This window comes from Heterostelium album (genome assembly GCF_000004825.1).
Source record: "Heterostelium album PN500 unplaced genomic scaffold PPL_contig15, whole genome shotgun sequence".
Lineage (NCBI taxonomy): Eukaryota > Evosea > Eumycetozoa > Acytosteliales > Acytosteliaceae > Heterostelium > Heterostelium album.
The window spans coordinates 283,820-304,609 of NW_008805092.1; the positions used below are offsets into that span (position 1 = coordinate 283,820).

The window sequence follows — 20,790 nt, forward strand, 5'->3', positions numbered from 1 at the left end:
ATCCAATTTAAAAAATAATAAATTGGTTTTAACTTTAAAAGTTCGTATTTTGTAAATGAATGGAGTAATTTTATCTATTTGTTTTGATTTGGATTCTTTCTAGATTGTTTTAAAAATATCTAACCAAATTAATTTAATGAATACGAAAAGCACCATATAACTCATCTATAATAAATAAATTAGTTCCTTCGCTTTGAAAGTGTGTAACCCAGATATTTCTTTTTAAATGAGAGAGCTGCTTATATAATTCGAACAATATATTGAAAAAAATATATATTTATATTTTTTCAATTTTAATAAACAAAATAATTTTTAAAAATATGATTTAAGAAAATAACTTTTTATAAGATTTTTTGGACAAAGTAGGTTCTACTGTGGTGATCTGACTTGCCTATAAAGACTATGTATAAAGTGGTTCATAGTCTTCAATTGGAAAAACAAAACTAACCAAAGAAGAAGACAAGAGGATTAAAGAAAAATCCAGATTTCGTCATTTAGTCGAAAACTAAAACGTTTTTTATTGTGTATGGTGAAATCATCTAAGTAGACTCTATTTATCTAACAATATATTCAACTTAGGTAATATAATATACTGGAAATTAAAAGAAATAAATAAATAAATCTAAGTTAATTAAAATATTTAATAAATTAATTTATTCTTTTTATTTGCATTTTTTAAATTTATAGATTTTTTTTTTATATTATTTTTTTATTATTATTAATTTATCCATGAGAAATACTATTTATGGCATCTCTATAACCGTTTGGATTCATAGACTGCCATTTCCATGCATGCTCACACATATCGTTTTGATTATATACAGCCTTCCAACCGAGTTCTCTCTGAGCTTTAGATGGATCAGCATAAGAAACACCAATGTCTCCTGGACGACGATCGACAATCTTGTAGGGAACATCCTTGCCAGCCGCTCTTCCAATTGCTGCAACCATTTCCAGTACAGAGTATCCACGACCAGTTCCGAGATTGTAAGCTACACATCCTGGATTCTTGGAGATGTGATCGAGTGCTGCAATGTGACCTCTTGCGAGATCAACGACATGTATGAAATCACGAATTCCAGTTCCATCGGGTGTCTCGTAGTCACCGCCAAACACCGAGAGGAACTCACGCTTGCCAATGGCGGTCTGAGTGATATATGGAACCAAGTTGTTTGGAATGTCGTGTGGATCCTCGCCAATCAGACCAGATGGATGGGCACCGACCGGATTGAAATAACGTAGCAATATACAATTCCACTCGGCATCACTTATGCACTGGTCTTTGAGGATTGCCTCGACAAACATTTTCGTTCTTCCATAGGGATTGGTGGCTGCGTGTCTCAGATCCTCTGTGATTGGAACGGTCTCTGCATTTCCATAGACGTTGGCACTGGAAGAGAATACGATATTCTTGACGTTGTGTGCTTGCATCACCTTGAGGAGGTTGAGAGTACCAGTGATGTTGTTATCGTAGTAACTGAGTGGTTTGCTGACCGATTCCGTCACCGATTTGTATCCGGCGAAATGGATAACCATGGTAATAGGACGAATATCAAACAGTTGGCTCAAGGCGACTTCATTCATTAAATCGATCTTGTGGAACTCTACACGAAAACCAGTGATGACCTCGATACGATTCAACGCTTCCACATATCCATTGTTCAGATTATCAATGACAATAGGAACGTAGTTGGCATTGATCAACTCTACCACCGTATGACTTCCAATATAACCAGCTCCACCAGTGACCAAAACATATCCCTTACTAGTTTCACTTCCAATATTTTGCATTTTTGTTATAATTATTATTATTTATAAAAAAAAAGAAAAAGATTAACAAATATATATTAAATAATTATCTGTTTTAAAGTTGAAATATAAATATATATATATATATATATATATATATTAAACAAACTATTTGATTATGATTTGATTTGATTTAACAATTTGAAAAAAGATTGAATTTATAGCAGTTCAAAGTTGATGTCTTTGGTTACCAATCGTAATCAATGATTATTTTTGTATCATTGCAAAGTTAGATAAATAAGCACAGATATACTAAATTAGATATAAGTGTTAATTGTGTAGTTGATTATTATGATTTCATACCATATTATTGAGAGTGTGATGAGCTCATTTTAACCACAATCAATTAATTGAGTTAAAATCCTATTCTTTTTTTTTTTTAACACATCATTGCATTGTTATTATGCACACACACACGCATTAATCAAAAATAGATAATAATAATAACAAAAAAATTGAAGTAAACCATATCTGTTATTTACAAATTATTTTTTATTGAATACATGATCAACAAGAGTAAAATGACCATAGTTAACTATAATAGATTTTTTTAGAACTTTAACAACTTTTTGATTATTATAATTATTATTTGAATATATTTTAAATAAATAAAATAAATAAAATAAATAAATAAAAAGAAAGATTAGTTTAGTTTATCTAGAAACCATATCATTTAAAATGTAGATTTCAGTGAAGTGAATACTAATAAACTTTAAAAAACTATGAATTCTATTTAATTTAATATATATAATAAGAAATTATCAAAGAATGTATTTCAAATTATTCAAATTTTTAATTGAATTTTTTTGAATGAATAAATATCATTATTTTATATTTAAATAGTTACTTTAACTACTTTAATAATCAAATCAATTAACAAATATAATATATATATATATACATTCTACTATTGAAACCTTTTTTGTTTGATTGTATTTATTTATTTATTTATTATTAATAGAATATAATATAAATGTCTGATAAAATTAGTGAACAAGATAATCAACAACCACAACAACAACAAGAGGTTGTAGAAGATCAACAACAACAACAAACAGAGAATGTAGAGGTTGAAGGTATTCCAATTGAAGATATTCACAAAGACCCAAATGTAGATAATGCTTTTGCTGATGCTTCAAACTTTAACATCGTCACAAAGACTGAGACATCGCCAACCTCTGACATCGTAAATGACTCCAACAAGAAACTATCAAAGCGTATTCACTGTAGAAGATGTGAATGTATTATCATTTTACCAAACAATGCATCATTAGTAGAGAAAGAGGTAAACAACTATCTTATCAATTTTATATATAAATATATTAAATCTAACCATCTATCTATCTTCATCATTTAGATTGCACTTTTAAATCAAAAAGGAAGTGATTCAGCAGAGCTCTTGAAATACATGTGGTTCCTCCCAGACATGTTCCAATTCGAGAATATAGCGTTCAGTAAAGATGTAAAATCACAATATAAATACTTGACCTGTGCAGAGTGTGAATCTGAAATCATCGGAGTTCACTATATTCAATCAAAAGAAAACTATATTTCACATGACAGAGTTGTTTATAAATAAAACCATTTAAATTAATAACATACATAACCTATATATATATATGATTGTTTATAAATTCTTAAGTTATTTAATCTCAATTTCATTTCATTTCATTTGTTTGTTTGTTTGTTTGTTTTTAATATTTAAAGAATTTATTATTATTATTATTATTATATTTTTTATAATAAGACATGTAAAGTTGGTTTATATGAAACAAAAAAGAAAAAAATATCTCTATTATTTTTTGTATATTCAACAGTGTTGGTAGTGGTGCATTTACTCAACGTGTACTTCGGTGGTGAATTTCAAAAGCATCTCTACAACTTCGTCTTTGTTTTGGGCGGTCTTCTTACGGATTTGTTCGATTTCTTTGTTTACACTTGAAGCGAGATCAGCAGATGTGGCTGATGATTGTCCAAGAAACTATAATAATAATAATAATAATAATAATTGATAATAATATATTAATAACCATATACTATACTACTTATGAAGAGATTGTTTGTATTGTATGTCAGAACTTACCTTTGATTCATAATCTTTAAATTCTTTCTCTTTGCTGTCCTTGAAGGTCTTGATATCCTTTTCAGCCTCTTGAACGGCTTGCTTTAACTTTTGATTTCTCTCTTGTCTTGCTCTGGCAATGGTCTCTTGTGCCATTCTCTCAGCCTCCAACAACTTCTTGATACCGTCTTCAGACATCTTTATATAATGTTATATAGTTTATAAAAAAAACAAAAAAAAAAATAGATCTATAAATTTTGAAACAAAAATATATATTAATATCAATTGAATCTCAATTTGTTTTCATTTAACAAACTGTATATGTATGTAATAACCAATAAAGTGGAAAAAAACTATAAACCAGAAATAATCATTATCCTTCTCTTCTCTACAAACATCAATATCTTCACTTATAGTTGTTGTTGTTATTGTCATTGTCATTGTTGTTGTTGTTTGTTTTGAATTATTATCTTATCTCCTATCTTATGTAAACTCTATCTAATATGATATGATTACTATTTTTTAATATTCTGACCTGTATGATTGATTTACTCTTGACATTATTCTCTTTTTTTTTTTTTTTTTCTCAGTTATTAATTTGACTTTATAACAAGAACTATGGACTTATTGATGGTTTATAGTTTTATAGCTCTATAGGTATATTTACTTTTTATATAGATTGTTTTAATATGTATAAATTACCTTTTATTATAAAATAAAATAAGAAGATTTACTTATTAATAAATAATTTACTAAAAATTAGAGGCACAAAAAGGTCAAGAGAGGAAGAGAATACACACGAAGACTTTGCTGAAAAAAAAAACAAAAAAAAATTATAAATAAAAAAAATGAAAAAAATCCAACTGAATTCAAAATTGATTTTTCCACTCTCAGCAATACACCTCGCCTGGGTTTTTGTATTCTTTTTACTCCTATTCCTGGTTGAACTATGTTTTTGTTTTTTTTTTTTGTTATTTTTTATTATTATTAAACAGGATTTTCTGTTTAATTAAACAAACTTATCTTGTTGAAAAATGTATGATGTGAATGCAGTTTTGATTTACAATTAAATGAAACATTTTTGTTGTTTTTTGTTTGTTTGTAGGAGGAGATAATATCCAATATATCTAATAAAATTAAATAAACTAATCTATTTCTGTATAATAATAATAATAATGTTATCAGAAATCATATCTAACAATGAAGTTTATATATATCTTTTAGTTTTTGTTTTTTTTTTATTATTTTAAACTGAAAGATAAAAGATATTTGAGTTTTATTGATAAACTAAATAATTACAATAAACGGTTTCATTTTTGTTAATTTTATTTTGAAAATCAATTTATACATAAAATACATCACAATTATATGTTTAGATTAAAAAATGATCAAAGAAAATTAAATGTTAATTGAATGAATTAATTCAATTCATAGATTCACTACTTTTCATCAAAATCTAAACTAAATAAATGATGTATTTTGAATTGAAACCTTTCCTATTGTTTTTTGTTTGTTCTATCTGTTCCATGTTTAAAACCTGTATTATCAAATTCATTTGTGCTATAATATATATATTTATCGAAGTCTTCTTGATTTTAGCTAAAAATAAAACTAGATCTAAAAAGAAATAATAACTATTAAATAGGAATAAAGAATCGAAATGATCTCTCTCTCCTAATCTGTTTAAATTTTGATTTTACATTAACGCACAATAAATGAATGAAATCGATTGTGCTTGATGTTGTTTATATATACTATTTTTTGTGATATGATTGACTGTATAAGGGATGATGATCTATATTTCTAAAAGGTTGATTGGTAGCTGTGCTATTAAATAATTTAGATGGCTTCATCGTTGATTGGTGCCTTGTCCAAAGCAGCGTAGTAGTCCTCACGAGCCTTGATGTTTTGGTTCATTCTGTGTTTGAAATATAAAGCTGGGACGGTTCCAATTAAAAGTCCATAACCAATGTCCTTGACAAGTTGAGTCTTAATCATAGCTGGTAATACAAGTGTCATTCTTTCTCTATAAAATTAAATAAAATAATCAATTATTAATAACTATTTCATTACCTATTATTATTATTATTATTGAAATCTGTTCTTAATTTCAATTCATCTCATTCTTACTTATTTAATATTTATAGATATAATCTATTTTATTGTTAAAATGATCAAAAAAAAATATGTAAAAAATTAAAAAATATATTGCTGCTCAGTGTGTGATTGATAATCGTATTAATTTTTTTTATTTTTTTCTTTTTTTTTTTTTTTTTTGTTGTGGTTCTCATTAATTTTTCATTGTGTGGAGTTCACACACACCATCAAAGCTAGAATAAAAAACTAAAAAAATGAAAAATTTGGAATAACGTTATTTTTGGGAATTTTCAATTTAATGAATTTTTTGAATTTGTTTTTCGAAATGATGCTTTCCTGTGGGCTTCCACACACTCTCTGCACACCACTCACTCACTCTGCGTGTTCGAACTACCGGTCTGTCTGTGTCTCTCACCCGTCTCGTCTCTCGTGTGTCTGACTCTGTCGTCTCCTTCCAGTGATACCCTAACACTTGATTAGTTATTGACTAATACTGTTCTCCTTCAAGCTCATATCAATCCTCCTTAATCATGTTGGTCAGCAAATTCTCTTTGTTCGTTGAGATTGGACGTGTTGTCTTCATCAACTTTGGTGAATACAGAAACAAGACTGCTATCATCCTCGAAGTCTTGGATCAAAATAGAGTATGTATAGTTTGCTACCAATCTATCTATTTTTTTAGGTGTATCTAACAATCTTATCAACTACCCCCTATCTACAAACTACTCTATCTCTACAACTTCATTATTACGTATAGATCTTGGTTCACGGTCCAACCACTGGTGTCCCACGTCACGTTATCAACTTGAAGTGGATCGCTTTGACCAAGCTTAAGCTCAATGTCTTGAGAGGTGCTCGTTTGACTACTCTCACCAACGCCATCAAGGCTGCCGATCTCGACAACAAGGTTGCTCAACTCCGTATCAGCAAGTCAGTCGCCGCCGTCGAAAAGAAGGCCAACTCATCTGATTTCGAACGTTTCAAGTCCAGAATCGCCAAGAAATCCGTATGTATCAACTATTTCACTCAATCTCTTATCACCACATCGTCATCAGATCATCAAAACAGGCAGGATAAACAACAGAATATAGAATACAAAGAAAACAGCTTTTTTGGTCACTATTTAGTTATTTTTTGATGAATATGGGACGAATGATGACGGACGATTTAGAGATTCACAAGTAACATTATGATCACAGTTATATTAATTCTTATTTTTCATTAACATATATAGACCAACCACAAGGTTGCTCTTGAAGTCAGAAAGTTAGTCAAGGCTGCCAACGTTGCCAGAAACGCTAAACTTCAAGCCAACAAGGGAAAGAGACCAGCCAACAAAGCCCAATAAAATATTGATTTTTAATAAAATTGTATAAGGAGCTGCTTGATTTAAAGTTATTCATTATTATTTGTGTTTTTCTCATCATGATGTTATTCACATAGTTGTTTCCTCACAACTAACTTTGGTAGCAGTATTCACACAACCATAACCCAATAAATCAAATCAAATCAAAATATTAATAACGTCTGTGATTTCATTAATCTATGTAAATTTGTGTGTATGTGTGCCAATCAATATCTTGTTAAAATAAAACAGTTAGTTTTTTAAAGAATTATATGATAAAAGTAATTTCCCTCATGAGGGAGGCAAATTAACTGTTTTCAATTATCTAAATTTAATTGGAGTATTGGTGAAATTCAAATAATACTATTTACTTGTTAATTTAATCCCTCAGTAAAGAAATTTAGAGGAAATATGTTCCGACGAATTCCTTTGAGTTTGAATAGAAACATATATATAGAACAAATTTGTAATTTATTAATCATCAAATCAAATCAAAAAAAATAACTTCTATTTAAATATGTTTAAATCAACATTCTTATTATTACTTGTATTATCTGTTACACTCTCTTTTGGAAAGGAGTTGGATTTCTATTTGGCAAGAGGAAGTGGTGAAACCTGTCCATCATGTGCTGCCTTTTTATTGAACAAAGCCAATTCCGAACTCACCAATATTCCAGTGTCAAGAGTGTTCTTTGAGACCGATATCGATCCAAGTGTAATTGTTGCCAATCCAAATGATGCTTTAATCGGAGGAAACTTGGTATACACACAACACCAGACAATTTCACATTTAGATATTACTGAAGTCTTCCGTAAATTTCCATTAGAGAGAGATGGATACCCAACTCCACTTTCCGTAGGTAACTTTTATTACTATTCACAGGATTCTTGCCAGCAACCAGGTCCATGTCTTATCGCTCTAAACGGAGGTGCACAAAAACCAAGTCCAGAGCTTGAACTCTATGGTTTGGGTGACGATTGGAGTGAATATATGTTAAGCATTAAAATGGCAATCGTACAAGGTTATTTTGAAAATAACAATTTCCGAGTATCTGCTCTCTACGTAAATGTCAGAGATAACTACAAGATGTGTCCAGCCATTGGTGATACCACTTGTCCAACCGGTGAGATCATGACCTTCTACAGAAACGAGCTCAGATGCCTAGAGACCAATGTATGTGTACCTCAACCAACCGATTGTTCTGAACATATTCCAGAGCCCTGCGGTGCTGCATTCAGAGCTATTTCATTCCCCTATGAAAGTAAAAGTGGATGTAACACTACTTATTGTGAACCATTATTTTTACAACCAACGGTTTTGGCATAATCTAAATAATCAAAAACTAAATTTGTTATTTTTATATCATTAACCATTATCTGAAAAGAAAAATCTTCTTGTCATCACAAAATAAAATCAAAAAATTCTTTTTTGGTCGAAAAAAAAATAAAAATATCATATTTCTCTTAAAACACAAATTACCCCTATTTTCAGAAGTCGCAAAAATATCTAAAATCTTTTTTTTTTACTATTTAAATGAGGTTAAACCTCATGATTTCACTTTTTTTATTTTAAAAAATTAGTGTGTAGTTTTTTGAAAAAAAAGTGAAAAAGACAAAAATTAATATGTAAAAATATTAAAATGAAAAAAGTGAAAAGCCTCAATTGGATTTTTTTTTAACAATTTAACCATTTGATTAAAAAAATTAAAATTAAACTGTTTTTCAAAATAGAAAATAATCTTGTAATAATATCATGATAGAAAGAATATCACTATTTTTAAAATTGATATTTTTTTTACAATTTTTTACACTGTACAGTTTGGCTGGTGTTCCGGCAGCGCCATCCCTTCTGCAGGTAGTATCACCGAAGGCCATTTATTGTGGAGTGCAACAGTCAATACGTTTTATATTTGTTTTTAGTACACCTTCCTATCTCAGTTTTGGTACTGCATATAGTAGTAGTACTAACAATACGAAACTCTATAGTCAATTTTTTATTTCCACCTATACACAGTTGGTGATAGCAGAGTTTTCCACTTCCCAGAGTTTTGTTTTTCAATACAATGCTCTAGTACCGCCGAGTGGTCCAACCATCAATGGATCGATGAATTGTGTATGTACACTCAATCCACTAACAGTTAGATACGCATCTCCGCTACTTGTCGGATCGCCATACTCCAATGTATATCAATCAATGATTGAACTCACCACCGAACAACTTTATGTGCCAAATGGATATAAATGCACGATTCCTGGATTTCAATGCGCTGTGAAGCCGATGAAGCGTTCGGATACCGCACCCACCTACATAGTAGAGGCAACACCATTGCCAACTTCAAATATCAACACGCCAGCCAATATCACAATCTTTGGTCATGGTAAAAGTTATAGTTATATGGCGCAATTCACATCGACCAAGGCTGCCAGTGCCACTGTAAACTTGGCGACACCCAGTGGTACCACTCTTTTGCTTTCGGATGATACCTCTCAGCTCACAGCAACTACGCTTTTACAGAGTGGAGACCACATTCGTGTATACAATCAAAACAGCGTGCCAGTCTCTCGTTTTATTCCACTGTCTGGAACTAGTGTGTCTGCATTTGGCATGCTTTCCATTCCTTATCCAAGCAACGATTCAAACTATCAGGTTTATATGCAATCTAGTAATAGAAAGGTGTTGGATTTCAACTACAAAGTTCAGACACTACCAAGCCAAGTCGGTGTTTTTACACCTCAGTTAGAGGCAATACCAATCATGTCGAATTGGGCTGTTTATCAAAACAAAACACATTTTCCAGGACTTAGGATGTATGGCAAACCAGTTCCTCCAATTCCATTTGGTATAGTTTCAGACACCGATTCCACTACTTACAAGTACCAATTCAATCTTGTGCTGGCACCTTTCATGTCAACTACTTATATTCCAATTTCAGCGTTCCAGAACTATCAGTATCCAGACTTTGTTATATCCTATGGAGTTTGGAATTCTACCTATTACAAGCATCCATCACACCAAGTGCCATACCTACAAAGTTTCAAGGTGGTACCCATCGATTCTTATTCTGTAATCATTCAAATGTATATTAATTCAGATACAGGATATTTCAAAACGACTTTGCTCAACGGAGTTGTCCTCTCAAATATTGATTTGGTATCTGGAACTACCAAAGTTGGTTGGTTTGAATCATTGGTAAAGATGCCCATAGTCACAGACAACCCAGTTACATTAGAGAAGTACACTATTACCGATTTATTCCCAACTTCTGTTACATATATCGAAGGTGATATATATTCAACCAATGGTGATACTATACCTACACTTCCATTTTGTAAGTCTAAATATATTAATATTTCTTTTGATTGTCATTAAAACTAACAAACTATAAATAATCAGTTTCTATAGATCCACAGAATTTAACCAGTTTTAGTTTTTCACCAAACAATATCGATGTTTCAAATGGACCAGTCAATACAACACTCTACTTTAGCTGTGGTACAAAGGTTGGCAATCCTCGAATTCAATTATTATATACTGGATACCAAGCACAGAATCCAGAAAGTAGTGAAATCTTTGAAGGATATTACAGTGCCACACTTGACAAGTTTGTAATTCCAATTACCCTCCGACAACTATTACACACTGGCTCTGTTGAATATATTCTATTAAGTTATCCATTGTCTTTTACTCCTCGAACCATCGCTTCTATTCAATCAATCCAATATAATGCATTCTTAAATGTAACTTCAACCTGTAAGCAAAAAAGTTTTGATTTTAAAGGAGATTAAAATTCTAATTAACTAAAATGTTAACAAATCAAAATGTTTAGATTCTGATATGATGGGTCCAATGATAACAAACTTTTCAAGAAGTTGTCCAGCTGAAGTGTCACCAGGCACATACTGCTATTGGTCAGTTTCTATCAGTGATCCAGCTGGATTTAGAAATGGTTTTTTCTATTTTATTTCAGAGAAAAATCCAATGGTCAATAGGAAATGGGAAATCGATTATGATACGAGATCGGATGGTGATAGATATTCATTTACTATATATTTATTCCGCACTTTCGAAAACTATTCAATGAACTACCAAGCAACATTACATTTCGATCTCTATGACACACTTGGAAATAGAGCAACCACTTTGACAACTGTAGAGGATTCCGATATGGTTATTAATCCATTATATTCATTTTTGAACACACCAAAGATGAACGATCTGACTATTTCTGTGAAGATTCAAGTTCCAATTAGCTGTGGTCCAGCTCCACTTCTTACTAGTCTCATCGTAACACCACAAGTAGACGTAAGTGGGGCAGAGAATAACATAACTGTTCATTATGAGTTATCATACACCAATAGCTTAGTTACAGTGTTTCCGTCGATTTATTTAACTGCAATTGATGGAGAAATAATATCCCAGGTTCTTCCTTTTCTACAAACAAGTTCAACTAATACTTTTGGAGACCTAACATTCCCAATACCTTTTGGATTTGGATATAATGGAGGAATTCTACTATCGATGTACGGAATTTACGATAACTGTGGAAAAACATCTGGTTACTCTTCCGATATGTTAAGAAGCATGGGACTTTCATATTATGTCAAAACAACATACAATAACACCGCACCAATCATCACCTCCACAAGTCCGATCTACCCAGAGGGTGGAGTTTTATCAATCTATGGATACAAGCTTGGAATGGTAAATTCTACATTGGTTTCAGTACTTATTACCTTAAATAATAGTAGTGAGATTATTACTACACCATTTTTCACCTCTGGACCACTTGTCTTGGTGCAAATTAACACTCCACCATCATTCTTTTTTGTTCAAATACAAGCGAATCAAAAGTCTAATATGTTTAGAGTTGATGTGTCCAATCGAACAATCCCAGAAGTTGTACCAACTCAAACACCTACAAATACACCAAACAAACCATGCCCAGATTGCTCTGGAAATGGAAAATGTGTAGAAGGTCTTTGTGTATGCAATCTACCATATAGTGGACCAAATTGTAGATCTCGTAAGTTTTCATCCTTGATTGTAAAATTTCAATTATTAATTGTTCAAATTTTTCTTGTTAATTATTTTAGAAATTATCAATACCAATGTTACAACAAGCCCAAATGAGCCAACCACAGTAACGAATAACTTTGATTTTACATCTGGTGTGTCTGTAGTGGAGATAAGAGAATTGGATTCCTCTGGAAAAGTTATCGAGTCGTATCCACTTTCCAATTGGACCCTTACCAACAACACCAAAGATAGTTATCAACAATACAGTTATGCGACAACTGTAGCAGCATCTCAATCGACTGTTTCACTCCAGACCGATGTATTTTTTTACACTCAACGAACCAGTGTCAAGTTTGGTGGTAGAAATTTAACTATGGAACCATACACAGTCAAGTACTCTATTGCTGTGTCTGGATATCCATTCAAAGATAGACTCAATATATTACAGGTGATTATTTCTGCCAATATCAATGTTACAGATTCTAATTGTTATACAGACTCGACAGTTGGTTTAACCAATTCAAAAGAAGTATCTTGGATCAAAATGCGTGTCAATGACAAGAGTCTCTATGGTAGATTCATCGATAGCGGAATTGTCGATGGTGTTGAAGTAAAGGTTGGAAATTCACTTTTAGATTTAAATAGGCAATCAAGTTCAACTTCCACATACTATTTCATTGGAATAAACGTACCAAACTTCCAAACTCTAGCTATTTTGGATCCAGATTTTAATGTCTTGGTAGATCAAGACACTTCGGATACTTGTAGCTCAAATGGTTTATCTAGACTACAAAAGATTGGAATTATAGTTGGATCGGTCTGTGCACTCTTGGCAATTGTAATTATTGTCGGATTGGTTCTAAGACGAAAATTAAGATATACTATTCGGATGATGTTGGAAAGTAAAAAGGATAAACTCAATAACGCAATGACTGAATTACAACCAACTTCATAGTTTGATATAAATAAAAAATATTGAATTATTTATTGCATAGTTAAAATATTTGAATATTGACCTTCGACAATGACCTGGATAGATTGTGGTTTGGATGTAATCGAGCATTCAATTGCTGTACTCGATATAAATGATGAACATGTTTGATTGTTATTATTGTAAATCATATTGATATATGATGTTGTAGAGTTAAATGTTACACCATATTCTGTTGGGACAAAGTTTGTACCTGTTACTTTCAATAGTGTGATGGAGGCATCGATTGAATAGGAAGAGATCGTAGGTGGATAATATGATATGAAGTTACTGATATTATTGAAATCTACCAATTGGTCGGATATAGATGCTGAAATCGTTAGATTCTTTCCAATTCCTGGTGGTATGTAACATTCTATGAATAAATCAAATGGACTACATTCAATCTCTGTGATTTCATTGAGTTTGAATTCAACTTCGCTTTGATAGATACCATAACCATATCCGTACATTTGAATTAAACCACCTTTGGTTTGAATTAGAGTCTCGTTGAAAACTGTTACCAATGCAGACAAGTAAGTGACATCCGAAGCATCAGATATTTGATCACCAATTTGAATTCGTACTGGTTGCGTAAGAGTATCGTATTCCAATGCAAACTCTATCATTTCATCGGTCATATTGGTAATTTCAATAAGATTATCATCTATATATAGTAAAGGTGGTAGATCACCTTCTTCCATTATACCGATTCCATCACCAAAAATGATCATTGAATCGGTTGGGTCTCCAGATGACGGGAAAATTGAATCAATCTTTGGACCACTGAAGCTAAATGATTGAGAGTCAATAGATTCGATATTCCATTTGGTGGATTGATCGTTGATGGTGACGGTTACAGATCTATAAAGACCAACAGCAGGAGGTGTCAAACAAATGATTGATTCTGAACTGACTGAAACAATTGGGGAGCATGAAAGTCTTCCATCAAACAAGATCGTTACAACCGATGAGTCATTTCCAAAGTTTATTCCAGATATGGTCATCAAATCACTTCCAAAACTATTAACCACATCTGGTTCAATATTGTTGATGATAGGTTTTCCATAAGAAAACAAAAACTTGGTTCTTTGGAGGTTGAAAATTGTTTGAGAGGTTGTTAATTGTATCTCGTTGATTGATCCAGTACCTGGTGGAACCAAACATGAAATCTGAGTGGATGATATCAAATTGGTTTGTGAACATTCATTGTCTCCAATAAAGATGGTCATTGATGAGTTGAATCTTATACCGCTGAGAGTTATAAAATAATTTCCAGAAGTCGATCCAGATAGTTGATCGACTGATGTAATGATTGGACCGGAGTTCGAACAGATCGAATCAAAGTTATTTGATAGATAGTCTGATTCACTTATCATCTTGATGTCGCATAACTGTGAGTTTAAAGTGGCAATAATCATTCCATCATAATCATCTGAAATATGACCATTATAATTTTCTGGCTTTGAAAGATAAAAGACTTCAAGGTCACTGAATTTCACTGTATTTGTTGACTGGTACACAATTGTACTCTCAAGGAAGAATGTTATTGATGATATAGAGAGAGGTGAAGTGATAGCAATCTGAGTTCCAGTTGTTCCAAGACTCTTATAAGCGAGTTCAATAAGGTTTCCAGTTTGATCACGGTTCAACTCTTCAATGAAGCGAATTGGTTGATCATGATACTGATTAAGAGGATCCAAAAGTAATGTTTGAATGGCAGAGCTTTGGTTGAAGATAGTAATCCATTTGTCCAAAGCAAGTTCCAATTTCTGTTGTTGATAATTTGTCAAAGTTATTAATTTACTTTCATTGATTGAGTTGAGAGATAGCAGTAGTTGTTGAATACCAGAAAGAATTTCATGTTCGTCTTGATACAAGAATGTTTGTTCGTTGGAAGAAACAGTGCTGTATTCTGATGAGGAAGAAGAATATGATGATTCTGAGGAAACAGAGTCAAGAGATGACTTGATCATAAAACTACTTTTCAATAATTGTGGAACAACCATCAGGATATCAGAGTCATTGATCTCATCACTGTTGTCAAGATCCATGCCATCAATTTGAGGTGGATTAATGATTAAACGATTCACCAGAATATCTTGAATATTAACTTTGATTGAGTAACGTGGTGCCATTAGATTTAGAAGGTCGACCATTGGTATCAAATCCATATCATCACCATCATTTGTCATTGCCACAATTGCATCAATCAAAGTTGCCACAGGAATGACAGCATCGTTATTTGCTCTGTTTGTAAAACCACCAGCACCATCTGAGTACGAACTCTTCATCCAATCCCAAGCAGCAGATGCACTTCTTCTGAATTTTTGAACCATAGTTGCACTATCAACTGTTCCAGTACTTGAAAAATAAAATAATATAATATTAGTATATTTTTTAAAAACCTTTCTTTTTGTTTTGTTTTTGATACATACTCTGTATAAGTTTCAATATTTGCAAAGCCAGTAATTGGTTGGAAGCATAAATCAAAGTTTGGATCTGTTATTCCTCGTAAATTCTATTGGAAATGAAAGATATTGTTAGAAATTATCATGGTATTTTTATTTTTCATGTTATTAATAATACATACATTGTAAAGTTTCTTTGAAATTGCAAGAATAATACCATTTGACCAGTTTGGAGCAACATCGTCAATTTCGAATGTTTTTTGAGTAACATCATTTACTTTGAAATAAATATATTGAAGAGTCATAAGATATGCTACTTCCTCTTCACATAGACCATTCGATTTCCGAATAATGAATTGACCATTGAAATGTGGTACTGTGATGGTACCAGTAGTGTCAACAAGATATTTGTAGATATCGATTGCTGCTCCTGTAAGTTGAGCCTTGAATTCTGAGGTGAATTTGATTAATCTAAAATCATCATGGTTCATAACACTAAAGGTTCTCAATGGCAAGAGCTCGCCATACTCATAGTTATAGAGATGTGGTATTTCTGGAGTCAAAACTGGGGTTGTTCTTGGTACGACTAAAGTTCTAGCGCCGTCTTTAGTACAGTCAGTGAGTGTGTCACTGTATTCACAAATAGAACCAATCAATGGATCATAGGCAATATAGTGAAGTGATAAAATATCTACGCTCTGATAGCCCATAATATCTGGTTCTGTCATAACTGAGCCAACCGATGGTACAGTTGATCTCTCTCCATATGGACGAACATTATCATTGTTGACATTTCTCAATGATTGGAGCCATAGTTCGACGTCAGTTCCAGCCAACATTGTACCTTGAGTGATCGTATAGATATTCTTTGGAATTTGTGAAATTATTTGGTTGACTGACAAATAATCTTTTACCTCTAAAAAGATATCATTTGCCCAGTTGATTGGTCTTGTTAATTTAATTGGTAGTGTAAGTTTGAGGAATAGTTCTGGCGAATCTCTAAAATATAATTAAAATATTATTATTTGGAACAATAAAAAGTAAAAATAAATAAAATTAAAAGTTGTTAAACTTACGAATCTTTTGGTTTTGATATTTTTCCATTATCCTTAATGACATAATATCTTCGCACCATTCTATTAAATTGATAAACCAATGTTGGATGCTGAAAACAGAGCGCACCACCACCTCTCTTACCTTGTCCAAAGTGTCTATTGAGATCTCCAACACAAAAGTAATTCTCTAATAAAATAAATATGTTTGAGATTGTAATGAAATTAATTTTTTTAAAATCTAGATATTAATGAAAATAAATAATAATGGAATAAACTATTTACCATTATCATTTCTTGCTTCTGTTCCGTATTTAGGATACATGGAGAATGCAATTTTACTGTGGTCATTGGTTGACTTGTATTCAACATTTTCCCAAACTCCATTGTTTGTTCCCAAGTATTGAGGAACTTCCAGATCGGATACACTTATCACTTCTTCCTGTGGTGGGAATGGTTTGAATCCACCCATCCAAGTGCTTGCAAACATTTTTCTACCAAATGTCTTTGCAACGATTTTCCAGATGTCTAGACCATCATATGAAGCTTTAGATTGTATCATAAAATAGGAAGTCAATGTTGCTTTTTTAAAATCAGCTGGTTTGGGTTTCAGGATCGATGCCTTCATGAAGTATCTCATTTTTAGACCTGCCACATTCAATACGTCTGTCTTCCACCAACAGATGTTCTCGAGACTATCCATTGTACTTACACCGTTCATGAGACGTTCTTTGCAAGCAATACTATAATCTTTCGATGTCATGGTTGGTATTCCATTGGTTGAAACTCTTGGTGTATATTCAGCATAGTCTGCGATAAAGTCGTAAAAATAAGGATAGGTATTCTTTTGAGCTTGTGTCCAGGTGTCCATTCCAGCAAAAGGAGAGTAAACACTTTGAATACTTGCATCGTTTTTCAATATGTACTCTGTAACCTTGTTGAAATCATTGAAGTTGTAACAAAAGAAATGTTGGTTGTTAGCACCTGCGCCCAAAAACCGTAGACCATCTTTTTTGGAGGAGAGTTCGATATCCGGTACATTAGGTATAATGGCTGGGAAGAAAGGGTTTGAATGAATGATGTGATAACCACTGACAACATTTAGAATTGGATCATCCCAAACTACGATATTCTTCACATGACCTTCACCATATGTTTTATATTCAACATCCTGTTTACCTTCCGTGCTTTCTCTTGACCCACTCTGATCAGTGAATGTCATAAAGTAGTAGTTGGAATACTGCTCCCATGTCGCTTCCAAAGGACTGTAATCTGGCGATAGGTTCAAGCCATGTTTCAACTCGAGAACATTGGTAGTAGAGTCAATGTACAGATAGTCTTGAGTTTCTTTCAATCTGTAGATGAACCACCAATCGACTGGTGCATTCGCTCCATTCACCGGTAATCCAAGACAAGAAAGTGGATATGAAGTGTAGGTAACAACATCGATAGCATCGACGAATGCTGAAATACTGTTGGGTCTGACTTGTAGTGATGTAGTGTAATCACCAACTGCCATCTTCGGAATGGTGCATAGCACTCTTGTATTGGTAGTTTCTATTGCAACAGAACCACAAGTATAGATACCAAAAGAAATGGTAACATCATCTGCATTATTACCAAAACCAGTACCAGTAATTGTTAATTCGATGGATGCCTCTTTTGATCCTTTGTTTGGTTTGATCTCTGTAATCGTTGGGCCAATATAGGCAATGTTGGTACCAGTGTTGAATTCATGCACTCCACCAATATCGACAAGTAATACCACTGGGAAATTACCAGGTAGATGTCTTGGAATCGTACACTTTATCTCGATAGCGTTGATTGTACATCCAGCAATAGTCTGAGTATCGACTCTAACACCTGTAACTTGGTCAAGATCGGTACCAACAATCTTTAATTCTCCGCCACCCACCAAGATTGTGGTTGATTGATCTTGAGAAGTGATTAAAGGAATGAAATAGGTGAAAGAAACAGTAGATTTATATTCAACGTTCTTTATGAATAATGAGAGAACTTCGGCTTTGGCTGTATCTCCTGCTGGTATTGTACAAGTCAAAGTATTGACATCTGTTTGTGCAATCTTTTCACATATCTTATTGTTGACCTTGATTTGTACAAACGATTCAACTTCCTCTTTGGTCATACCAACAGGTAGATTCTCGGTGGTAATAGTAACTGGTGTAGAAGTGAATTGGTAGCCACGAATCGGGAGTACTGATTTGATGGATGGAATCAATACTTTAAGTTGAATGGGTGACACTGGCTTTACATTCACAAGAACATCGAAAGTATTGGCGAGTGCAGACAAAGTATTTCCATTGGCTTCAAAGTAGATGACATCATCTTTCGATGTGTCGTCTTTTTTGTACTCGGTAGTACCTAAATAGAGCTTACTGTCTTTGAAGAATCCAGAACCACTGATTGTCAACTTCCAAACTCCACCATTGGAAATGGCTGATGGTCGAATCGAGGTGACCACCGATACATAGTAGGTGAACAGATTATCATTTGCAGTTGAAATGACAGCATTACTAAAATAAAGACTTACTGGACGAGCATATCCATTGTTATTATTGGCAGCTGTAAAGCAAACAAGATTGGTAGCAGTCTGTGCTTGTATTTTACATTCAGAATCACCAATGTATACTTGAATAACTTGATCGAGGTGAGTACCAGTGATTGTCAATTCAGTATTTCCAGTTAAAACACCATACTTCGGTGAGAAACCATCTATTCTAGGATCTTATATAAAACAATGTTAATTAAAAAACAAGTTATTCATAATAGAATATTCAATTACTTACTTATAACAGTGTAATACACTGTTGATAAAGCATCCTGTCCTTGGATATTCATTGATATGGAATATTGCTTGGTTGTACCCAAGGGAGTATTCAGTTGCGGTGCAATACAAGACACTCCTTTTTTAATAACTGCAACATTGGTACACTGTATACTATTGATGAAGACTTGTGAAGTTGGATTCTTTTCGTCGTCGTAGAGATCACCAGTGAGTTCAACTTTAACTCCAGAGTATTCGCTTACCACTGCTCTTGGAAAGATACTTTTGATTTGAGGATAGACATATTGAAATCGCATGGGTGCTTCGGCAACCAAACCATTTGTTCTGAGTCTAATCACACGGGCACCAACACCAGTCAGCGAATCCGGAATGATAGCACGTACTTGTTCATTTGCTTTACTGATTACATTTAGATTACCACGATCAAAATAAACTTCAGGTGTAGGATCGAAATCATTCATTACCAAATCATCACCATAAATAGTAAGGACAGCTCCATTGGTAACTCTATAATAATTTGGAGGATCTATTTTCTTTATAGCAGGTTCTTTGTTTATTAAATAAATATAAGAAAATAAAATATTGTTTTTTGAAATAATTAATATTGAAAAATGATGATATTGGTATCTAATTTGCTAACTAACTACTTACCAACAAAATACCAAGGTTCGTTTATGGATGGTATACCGAAATTATTAACCTCGGTCAGGGTGAAAGTGAATACATCATGGTCATAGAGTTTTCTTTTTTTTCCAACAATCAAAGAACTGGCGGGCTCTTCGGGCGCAATCCAATCATAGGTACGTCCATACCTTCCACTGAATACAAAATTAAAGTTTTGGTTGTCTGATACTCTGGTAATTTTGACAGTGGGTGTACCATCGAAATCACCAATTACTCTAAATGTGGTTCCACCATTTTTATAACCTTTTCTCGGTGAAACATAGTCAAAACCAAATACCACTGTCGGTAAACACAAAAAAATCGTCGTAGCAACTAAAAATATAAATAATTTATATCTAATTTTATAATAATAACTAAACATTTTTATTTTTAAAACATATAAATAAATATAAATAGAAAATAAATAAATTATATATTATTAGAAGTAGAAGAAGAAGAATGATGAGGAGACCAAATTATTTATAGTTTTAATTTGTGTTGATTGATTTGATTGATTTGATTGGTTTTGGGTTGATTTGAATAGATTAATCAACGTTT

The 20,790-nt window shown here is 32.6% G+C and overlaps 7 protein-coding genes across 7 annotated transcripts; 3 read left to right on the plus strand and 4 right to left on the minus strand.

The window, feature by feature from the left end:
• Positions 1-133: 133 nt before the first annotated feature.
• On the minus strand, positions 134-1,791 carry PPL_06313 (NAD-dependent epimerase/dehydratase family protein; the record flags this gene model as incomplete). The annotated part of the gene is made up of 2 exons (XM_020577173.1): positions 134-165; positions 741-1,791. 2 exons carry the CDS (start codon positions 1,789-1,791, stop codon positions 134-136), a joined length of 1,083 nt encoding a protein of 360 aa, XP_020432847.1.
• Positions 1,792-2,782: 991 nt separating this feature from the next.
• On the plus strand, positions 2,783-3,388 carry rabif (Mss4-like family protein; the record flags this gene model as incomplete). Its single annotated transcript, XM_020577174.1, has 2 exons — positions 2,783-3,094; positions 3,167-3,388. 2 exons carry the CDS (start codon positions 2,783-2,785, stop codon positions 3,386-3,388), a joined length of 534 nt encoding a protein of 177 aa, XP_020432848.1.
• A 255-nt stretch (positions 3,389-3,643) lies between these two features.
• PPL_06315 (vacuolar ATP synthase subunit G) lies at positions 3,644-4,312 on the minus strand (the record flags this gene model as incomplete). Its single annotated transcript, XM_020577175.1, has 3 exons — positions 3,644-3,790; positions 3,893-4,069; positions 4,268-4,312. The coding sequence occupies 3 exons, from the start codon at positions 4,310-4,312 to the stop codon at positions 3,644-3,646; spliced, it is 369 nt and encodes a 122-aa protein (XP_020432849.1).
• A 1,398-nt stretch (positions 4,313-5,710) lies between these two features.
• cxgE (cytochrome c oxidase subunit VIIe) lies at positions 5,711-5,890 on the minus strand (the record flags this gene model as incomplete). The annotated part of the gene is made up of 1 exon (XM_020577176.1): positions 5,711-5,890. The coding sequence occupies one exon, from the start codon at positions 5,888-5,890 to the stop codon at positions 5,711-5,713; it is 180 nt and encodes a 59-aa protein (XP_020432850.1).
• Positions 5,891-6,498: 608 nt separating this feature from the next.
• Positions 6,499-7,316, plus strand: rpl14 (S60 ribosomal protein L14; the record flags this gene model as incomplete). The annotated part of the gene is made up of 3 exons (XM_020577177.1): positions 6,499-6,612; positions 6,726-7,094; positions 7,203-7,316. The coding sequence occupies 3 exons, from the start codon at positions 6,499-6,501 to the stop codon at positions 7,314-7,316; spliced, it is 597 nt and encodes a 198-aa protein (XP_020432851.1).
• A 514-nt stretch (positions 7,317-7,830) lies between these two features.
• On the plus strand, positions 7,831-13,236 carry PPL_06318 (calcium-binding EGF-like domain-containing protein; the record flags this gene model as incomplete). The annotated part of the gene is made up of 8 exons (XM_020577178.1): positions 7,831-8,587; positions 8,918-8,939; positions 9,234-10,642; positions 10,717-11,064; positions 11,141-12,337; positions 12,408-12,649; positions 12,779-13,168; positions 13,207-13,236. The coding sequence occupies 8 exons, from the start codon at positions 7,831-7,833 to the stop codon at positions 13,234-13,236; spliced, it is 4,395 nt and encodes a 1,464-aa protein (XP_020432852.1).
• Positions 13,237-13,314: 78 nt separating this feature from the next.
• Positions 13,315-20,614, minus strand: PPL_06319 (uncharacterized protein; the record flags this gene model as incomplete). The annotated part of the gene is made up of 8 exons (XM_020577179.1): positions 13,315-15,664; positions 15,739-15,821; positions 15,894-16,710; positions 16,788-16,953; positions 17,049-19,508; positions 19,571-20,116; positions 20,221-20,565; positions 20,608-20,614. 8 exons carry the CDS (start codon positions 20,612-20,614, stop codon positions 13,315-13,317), a joined length of 6,774 nt encoding a protein of 2,257 aa, XP_020432853.1.
• Between the last annotated feature and the right edge of the window lie 176 nt (positions 20,615-20,790).